The sequence below is a fragment of the Lottia gigantea genome, assembly GCF_000327385.1.
Source record: "Lottia gigantea unplaced genomic scaffold LOTGIsca_9, whole genome shotgun sequence".
NCBI classification, from domain to species: Eukaryota; Metazoa; Mollusca; class Gastropoda; family Lottiidae; genus Lottia; species Lottia gigantea.
The window spans coordinates 3,813,104-3,822,112 of NW_008710950.1; the positions used below are offsets into that span (position 1 = coordinate 3,813,104).

The window sequence follows — 9,009 nt, forward strand, 5'->3', positions numbered from 1 at the left end:
AGGGACTTTGCACACAATTACCTCATCCTTTTGGCCAGTTTGTGTTAACAGCTCAGTTGTTTCAGCTTTATAGTTCCAAAAAAGGAACGGGTTTTAACATTTGGATATTTTCATTTTTCGATTTTGACCTTTGTTGACATTTGTTGACCTATATCTTTTGACTTGAATAATGTAGAAGCTTGAAATTTGAAACACAACATAACATTTGGAATGTCAATTACCCAATGCAAAAAAATTAAGGTGGACGTGGCACATCGGGGTAATATTACTCATTATTGATATTTTTGGCCAGGAGCATAACTCGCAAAGTATACGTTTGTTCAAAATGGCACTTTTGATACAATTATCTCATGAATTGAGCCACTTTGTCTTAGTAGTTCGGTTGTTTCCGCTTCTTAGTTCAAAAAAAGCAACAGGTTTTGGAAATTCAAAATTTTCAATTTTTGACCTTGACCTTTGATGACCTTGACCTTTATTGGGTCAAAGGTCATTGACGTTGTCTATTAGTTTATGCTTTCATATTTGACATCTGACGTCTACTTTCGCTTTTATAGCTGTCTAAAAACATCCAAATTCGCAACTTTGGACTGCTCTAGCACGTGACCTAATTAACCTAGAGAGTAAATTTTTTCGGTTTCCTAATGTGCTTCTCGTGTACTTTACATAGATATATAACAATCGTTTTTTTAAAGCAAAATTGAAATTCGTGATTTTTTCAAATTTGAGTTTTTTTTTTTTACAATATTCGCAACTTTTTGAGCTTAGTGTATGTATATGTTATGATCTATTTGATGTAGAACCTTGATATTTGGAATATAACTAGACACTTTGAATATGAATTCACCTATGACAAAAAAACTTATGTGGGCGTGGCACATCCGGGTTGAATTACTAATTGTTTACATTTTGGGGCTGGGGCATAACTCGCATAGGATGCGTTTGTTCAAAAAGAGACTTTGCACATAATTACCTCATCCTTTTGGCCAGTTTGTGTTAACAGCTCACTTGTTTCAGCTTTATAGTTTCAAAAAAGGAACGGGTTTTAACATTTGGATATTTTCATTTTTCGATTTTGACCTTTGTTGACTTTTGTTGACCTATATCTTTTGACCTCTATTATGTAGGAACTTGACATTTGGAACATAACGTAACATTTTGAATATTGATTAACTTATTCAACAAAAAATTGAGTTGGGCGTGGCACTTCCGGGTTAAATTACTCATTATTGACATTTTTGGCCAGGGGCATAACTCGCAAAATATACATTTGTTCAAAATGGAACTTTGCATACAATTACCTCGTATTTTGAGCCAATGTGTCTCAGAATTTCGGTTGTTTCCGCTTCATAGTTCAAAAAAAGGAACAGGTTTTGGAAATTCATAATTTTCAATTTTTGACCTTCACCTTTGTTGACCTTGACCTTTGTAGGATCAAACGTCATTGGCATTAGCTATCTATTTATACATTTATATTTATGTCAACTTCCGGTTTTATAGTCGTGTGCAATTAGACATTTTGATGACGTATATCTCTTGATCTTGTCCTTTTTAGACCTTCTCCTTTACAAGATCAAAGGTCGTTGACCTTGGCTATCTGCCGATACTTTCATTTGTGACGTCTGACGGCCGCTTAGGGTATTAGAATCTTCTAAAAAATGAAAATTTGTCAACTTTAGACTGTTCTTGCACATGATCTAATTATCGTGGTAGGTTGATTTTTTTGGGGTCTTTTGCAATTTGCTACATTTGCAAAGTCCCACTCTGTGCCACATGTGGCTCTAGTGTATATATATGATCACCTGAGTGAAATTGGTCTGTTAACCATACCAGTAAGTGTTTGAATTTGAAAGAGTGCCAAAGATCAGAAAATTATTCAAGTTTTTTATTTGTGTTTTAGATGAAGAGAATGAAATTCTGTCCTTCCAAAATAAAGTTACATCATCACCAAATGATCTATCAATTGGCTGGAGAGTTGCTGTTCCAATCAAACAAAATATGATATATGGTGTAATAAGATGGATGGGAAAATATGAAGGAAAAGACACAGCAGGCATTGAAACGGTAAAATAATTTATTCTGTATATTCCATTCACTCTTTACTTGATGAACATTGATGAACATTGGCTCTATATGAAGATTGCAAGACTGCTCCTTATACATAATATTTTCATGTCTCAACAGTGGACCATCTAGACAAATCAGGAAAGGGAAGACTGTATTGTAATTCGTTTTGCAGGATGAAGAAATAGCTGCAGGAACAGATGGAACTTTTATGGGAGATAGACTTTTTGACTGCGCTCCAAAACATGCGTTATTTGTACCCTTGGACAAGTGTAAAAAGGATAAAAGATTTTGTACTGCCACTAATAAACCAACTCATAATCAAAATGGATTTGGATCCTTAGAGACACCTGATATCAATGGTGATATTTCCCCTCCAACTTCTTTAAGTGATCAACAGGTTTGGGAGAAAGTTTGTGGTAAAAATAAAGGAATTCAAGGACATCATAACTCATGTTATTTAGACTCTATGTTATTTGGAATGTTTTATTTTACCACTGTATTTGACTCTATATTATATCGTCCAAAAGGACAGAGTGATATTGAACCTTATGAAACTGTACAGAAAGTTTTAAAAGAAGGAATTGTAAATCCACTAAGAAGGTAATTTTTATACGCCCACATGAAATGGGGGGCGTATATTGTCGTCACCCATGTCCGTCGGTCCGTCCACAATTGCTCGTAAACACTCTACAGGGCACAATTCTTGACAGATTTTAACGAAACTTAGTATGTGTGTTCGCAATCACCCAAGGATAGACCCTATTGAAAATCAGTGAAATCGAAAAATATTTAGCATGAATTATTGCCCTTGTTAATATTTAGCTCGTAAACACTCTAGAAGGCACAATTCTTGACAGATTTTGACGAAACTTGGTATGAGTGTTCGTAATCACCCAAGGATAGACCCTATTGAAAATCAGCGAAATCGAAAAATATTAAGTATGAATTATTGCCCTTGTTCTTGAAACGCGTTCAATTTTTAGCTCGTAAACACTCTAGAAGGCACAATTCTTGACAGATTTTGACGAAACTTGGTATGAGTGTTTATCACCCAAGGATAGACCCTACATGTACAGCATCATAAGATACTATAAATAGACCAAGTGGAAAATCCAAGACAGATATCCAATCATAGCTTAGTCATGTGACATCCCAAGATGCAGCAGTTTATCTGATGTCATTTTATAAATGTCATTCAAGAGAAAAGGTTTGCTTAATCATTTCATTTTCACATATTGTGCTGATACAAAAATGAAGTTAAACATGGGTCATAGGGGAAAGGTTTTGTTTCTTGGAAGATTGAATTGAGTTGCTGGATAAGTAGGCTACTATAGGCATAGGCTACTATAGGCCTATAAATGAGTTTGTATGTCAGACTGCAATATTGCGGTGGCTGTGTATTTATTTTAGTTTATTTTATTATTTGAATTAAAACTTTGTTAATTTATCACATTTTTTCTTATTCCTGTGGCACATTGAGCAGTAATTACTTATAGAATTATTGCTAATGGATAAACTGTCATAATAGTAAAATTCAATTCTTTTTTTGTCCTTATTAGCCAAGACAGCTGCAATCAAGTATACTTACAAATCCATTGCATTTCATGCAAACTAATCAAATCTTCGAGAAAAAAAATGTAAGGATATAAAAAGATTAAATTCAACAGGAGAAAAAAGGTGGTAAATATTAGCAACTCCCACCTGTCATAAACTCGATACATAAAACTTTTAAAAAAATATTTCAACCTAATTTGCTTGAATATAATCTGCAAATACACAATTCATGACAGACTTATTGAAATCACCCAAGGATAAATCTGATCAAAAATCTTGTAAAACACGTAATTTTTATTCTACAAAGCAGAAGTCTAAAACAAATTTGACAACTTGATGAAATTGATCACAATCAAAACTAAACTTTTTGAAATATAAAATACTGCCGTTATTCTTACAAATGTGTTTGATTTTTAACTTGTGATGGCACAGTTTGTGATGGATTTGGGTATAAGTTGAATATTTCCTGGTGTCTATGTTTGCTATTTTCTAACAAATATTCAATTTCAAACAAAGCTATCAGTGAGCGTATATTATCTTGCCAGGCAAGCTATCTTCATTTTATCCTTTAACCTTTCTGTATTCTTTCAGATATTCATTAATTGTTACCATAATCATCTTATCTGATTTATGTGATTTAAATTTAATATGATTTAGTTAATTTTTCTATTCAGGTAATGAGATAAATCTGACAAGATTCTGGTATAATTTATAAATTATTATTTATAGAAATCATTATGTGCGAGCTGATAAAGTGATGAAGTTACGTGAGTTATTAGACAAATATAGTAATATACCTGGTATGATGAATGAAGAAAAAGGTAAGGGAAATAATGAATGTGATCAAAAATCAGAAAAATCGAAAAATAATTACTATTATTGTCTTTGTTCTTGAAAACGTATTAAATTTTAAGCTCTTAAACACTCTAGATATCACAATTCTTGACGGATATTGACGAAACTTGGTGAAGCTCTAGAAGGTTCAATTATTGACAGATTTTAGTGACACTTGGTGTGAGTGTTTGTTATCAACCAAGTATGAACCCTATCAGAAATCAGAAGAATCGAAAAATATTTAGTATGAGTTATTTCCCTTGTTCTTAAAACGCGTTCAATTGTTAGCCTGTAAACACTCTAGAAGACCAAATGCTTGACAGATTTTGACAAAACTTGTTAATATTATTCAGTATCGCCTCAAAAAGTTCAAAAGAAGTGTATATCTGAAGGTTGAATATTTCATACTGGTAATTGTTACGGTACTGCCAAATATTTTTATGTAAAATCAAAGCAGCCAGTGGCTGTCTGGCAAGCTATCTTGTATATATTGTATACATTTTCTTCTTTAGATCCAGAAGAATTTTTAATGGCATTGTTATGTCATGTTATGAAAGCTGATCCTTTCTTACATCTGAGGTAGGTATTTTCCATTCATAAGTGTTGAATTTAAATATCAAAAGTAACATTTACAATAAATTTTGATGGTAAGATTTTTTGTTATTTCCACCTATTATCCACCTGATTCTCAAATGATTGATATATTGATATGTTCTATTTTTATTAAAACTATAGCTCTGGAGAACACACATATTTCTATCAGTTATTTATGGAGAAAGATGATCGTTTATTATTACCTACTACACAACATTTAGTTGAAATATCTTGTTTACAAGGTGGTGTTAAACTGAAGGAGGTTAGTTATACACATTTTAAACTTTTTATAAAGTTCACATTGCATATAGATCACTGAAAACAGTATTATATAATCTGATCAGAATACAACTAAAGATAAACTTCTTAACATGTATGAATGAGAAAATATGGAAATAAAATGTCAGAAACTGTATTTTAGTCCAATTGTTTGAGACTTGTTCTTTTAGTTTAAACACCTTAGCTGTTGTGTAATTGAGAGTAGGTAATACATTCACATTTATTTACTAATTAGATTACATTTGGAGTAGCGTAGCTGAAGTGTTCAGTGTTAATTCATGGGACCAAATGCAAACAGTTTGACTATAGTGTTGTAAATTCTGTTTACAGGTTCCATCATGTTTAATCATACAGATGCCAAGATTTGGTAAAGATTATAAGATGTATGGGAGAATTATACCAAGTTTAGAATTAGATATAACTGATATTCTTCAATATTGTAAGTTTTTTTTGCCTCTTAAAGAATGCTTATTCTTAATAATTCAATATTTTCAATATCAAAAACATCTTAAATTTACATTTAATTAAACAGAGTGTACTATTGTTAATTACTGCTTATCTGATATTGGTGTTTGGCATCGCAGAGACCCAATTGGTTATAATAATAATTTATTAATCATAACATATGCATCACAATAACAACATAATAACAACAATATTTATTTATGGAAATAATCATCAGTAGTAGTTTATTAACATTTACACTGTCAATGTCATTGTTATTTTCAAAAAAGGCGAGCAAGTCGTCAAGTAGACATCTGGCCTGTAATGATGTAATGGCCGAAAAGCTTGTTCATTCACGTCTTCCTCGACCTCGTCCTCAGAAACATTACATTTATCACCAGTGATCACCTCTGAATCCACGTTGAGGTAATCCTCAGCTGCACATGAAATATGTATAATGTTGGCTTAGTTGAAGACTAGTTCTCTAATCACATGTACTACATATATGGTATATGATATCATTTTAGGTCCAAGAGAATGTGTTATCTGTGGACATTTAGCAGAATTTGAATGTAAAGAATGTTATCAATCGATGGGTTCTCCAGGTTTAAAGGATACAGCCTTTTGTGAACAGTGTAGCGCAAGGGTAGGCAATCACAATATTACAAAAAAATTACAGGTCATATTCACAGCAAGCATTGAGTTGACATTGGATCTGATTAGTTGTGGAATCAGAAATGTTATCAAATTACCATAGCCAAGCAGACACCAATAATACTTGCTACTGACTAAGCTCTCCAACGCAATGGGATAAAGAGTTGTGAGCAGACACCTGAGAGAATGGTCATGGCTTTATGGTTTGTTATGCTTTTGAAAAGTTAAACAAATACCAAGTGTTTTTTCTGTTTATACATCGATAAACTGAACAAAAGTTCAGGTCATTCCTTATAATTAAATCAACTTGAATACATGTTTAAATATTTATCTAAAATAGCAACAATTTAAGGCATTAAAATGGCGCATAATTACGTAAGATTTTAACATAACGTTAATGAACTAACAATAGAGACGTCGTAGAGAACAGCCAATCAGCAATAAGTAGGTCACACTATTTATAGCCTACTGTCTATTGCATGAAAGTTGACGGAGCGTCCACACTGAAAGTTCAGTTATTGAAAGACAAGTTCCAAATATGTCCGAAAATCGTGATTTTGTTGATATTTGGAGTGTGCACATTCGAGGGAATTTGGAAAATACCGTAATCATTCAGTGAAGTGTCGATTTCGGCTCTGTTGACATTCGAAGGAACAACATCGATGCCATGTAATGGCCACATCAATCAAACTCCGTGAAAGGGGGCGGGGCGTATATTTACATTCCGTTTACACAGATATAAACTAAATTCACATGACCACTGTTATCCAATGAAATTGCGTGATACTGTTTAAAATGAAATGGTGATTTGATTATAGATTTATAAATAGTCACATTAACAATACCTACATGATTTGTTTTCATTTGTAGATTCACAAACATTTATCCAGAAAAAATCATGAAGTGGATAGAATTGAAGTTCCAATGGAGTACTTAGAATACATAACACAACAATCTAAAGGTGGAACAGAGCCTGAATATACAGTTCCAAGAGAAAAGATGGAATTATTTGCTGTTGTTTGTATACAGACTAGTCATTATGTTTCCTTTGTTAAATGTGGTAGTGGTAAAGATGCCCAGTGGGTTTTCTTTGATTCTATGGCAGATAGAATGGGTATGAATATAAGTATTATTTTGCTCGATTTAACTATTTAAGATTGTTTGTCATAATTATTTCTATTCAGTCTTGGATCATAGGTAAGATATTTTTCACAATAATAAGTTTCTCATGGGTAATTTTTTTTTATGATATGATAAGACATTATTGAAGAGAATATTGGATCAAGTTGTCTGCCTTCTGAATTAATTTTCATTTACCCCGTTAATTAAGTTGAAAGAATTAAATCTTCTGTTTTGCAGGTGAACAAACTGGTTACAATATACCTCAAGTAACCCCTGTACCAGATCTAGTAAACTGGTTATCAGAGACTAAATTTGAAGAATTGGCTACAGTGAGTGATGACAAGATATTCCCAGAACACATGAGAAGGTTATTGAGTGATGCCTATATGTGTATGTATCAGAGTCCAGATGTCATGAAATTTAGATAACTACTGTTATAAACATTGTTGTACACTTTATAATATGCTATTCGGTCTGTTTTTAGCAACAGTTTTCCTACAGTTTTTATCTGAAATAAGTCACTAGTTATGAGACCTGACACTAACAATATTTCTTTAGTGAAACTGCAAGTTATTGCACCTTATTTGTTTTCATGATTTGGTTTGGTTTGGACATGCAGTTTCATTTAAGGTATTGATAAACTCACAAGATTTTGATGACTTATAGTTTTACTCTGACAAGTTAGCAAAACATTCTGTGATGATTGTTGTTGAACTGGGGTATTATGTGTGAGATGTTGCAGGACAATTATTAGTGTACTGTAGAATGGTATTTCACAACCATAACCAGTAACACGGGCACTATTTCTTTATACCCAGTGATTGCCAGAAAATTTGTGATATTCTGACAAGTGCGGAATATCCCCATAAAACAGAGTTCTTCTGTCTCTTCTCCATCCAACAACTGTAAAGATAGCTATCAGAGGCTGTAATAGAGGCAGATGTTTTGGTTTAGGGGCACTTAATAAAAATGCATATTGGCTGCAATCAAGTAATTTGTTTTGGCAGTACATCATTACTTTGTGAGGCCAAACAATCACACAAGGAATTTTTTGTTTTTGACAAGAAGATATTTTCGACCCTAGTCAAAATTACTTTACTTTATATAATTCATGTGTAATGAAATAGAACAAGTGAAATAGTTCAACATAACTTTATTAAATATTCAGATTATGGTGTCAGGTTAATCAGACTAATCTCACATATTGAGACTGCCAAATAGTAATCAAGCCTCAGAAACCACTATTAATAGTTGTTGGCTAAAACTATATATTCATGTGATATTTATGTGAAATTATTTATTTTGTTCATATGTATATATAATGTAGAAATTATGTAACTGTATATTGCTGGATACATGTGCATAAACATTTTAAACTACAGCATAAAGATTTCTTTAACATAAACCTACTGGTATATTAATGTATTATGAAGTAAATATAGCCATGTACATGTGTGTACTGTA

At 32.4% G+C, this 9,009-nt stretch overlaps 1 protein-coding gene across 1 annotated transcript; it reads left to right on the top strand.

The window, feature by feature from the left end:
- The first annotated feature begins 1,950 nt into the window (after positions 1–1,950).
- On the top strand, positions 1,951–8,223 carry LOTGIDRAFT_211502 (hypothetical protein). Its single transcript, XM_009068410.1, has 9 exons — positions 1,951–2,061; positions 2,237–2,664; positions 4,348–4,439; positions 4,965–5,031; positions 5,188–5,308; positions 5,656–5,764; positions 6,297–6,415; positions 7,294–7,537; positions 7,783–8,223. The coding sequence occupies exons 1-9, from the start codon at positions 1,996–1,998 to the stop codon at positions 7,971–7,973; spliced, it is 1,437 nt and encodes a 478-aa protein (XP_009066658.1). The 5' UTR covers positions 1,951–1,995; the 3' UTR covers positions 7,974–8,223.
- The last annotated feature ends 786 nt before the right edge of the window (positions 8,224–9,009 follow it).

What these genes read in the sequence shown, in the direction of transcription:
- LOTGIDRAFT_211502 (XM_009068410.1), top strand. Translation starts at nt 1,996, where the DNA reads ATGATATATGGTGTAATAAGATGGATGGGAAAATATGAAGGAAAAGAC. An exon ending in GATCCTTTCTTACATCTGAG is followed by an intron (nt 5,032 to 5,187) that starts GTAGGTATTTTC and finishes TTAAAACTATAG; the next exon opens with CTCTGGAGAACACACATATT. An exon ending in TTCTATGGCAGATAGAATGG is followed by an intron (nt 7,538 to 7,782) that starts GTATGAATATAA and finishes TCTGTTTTGCAG; the next exon opens with GTGAACAAACTGGTTACAAT.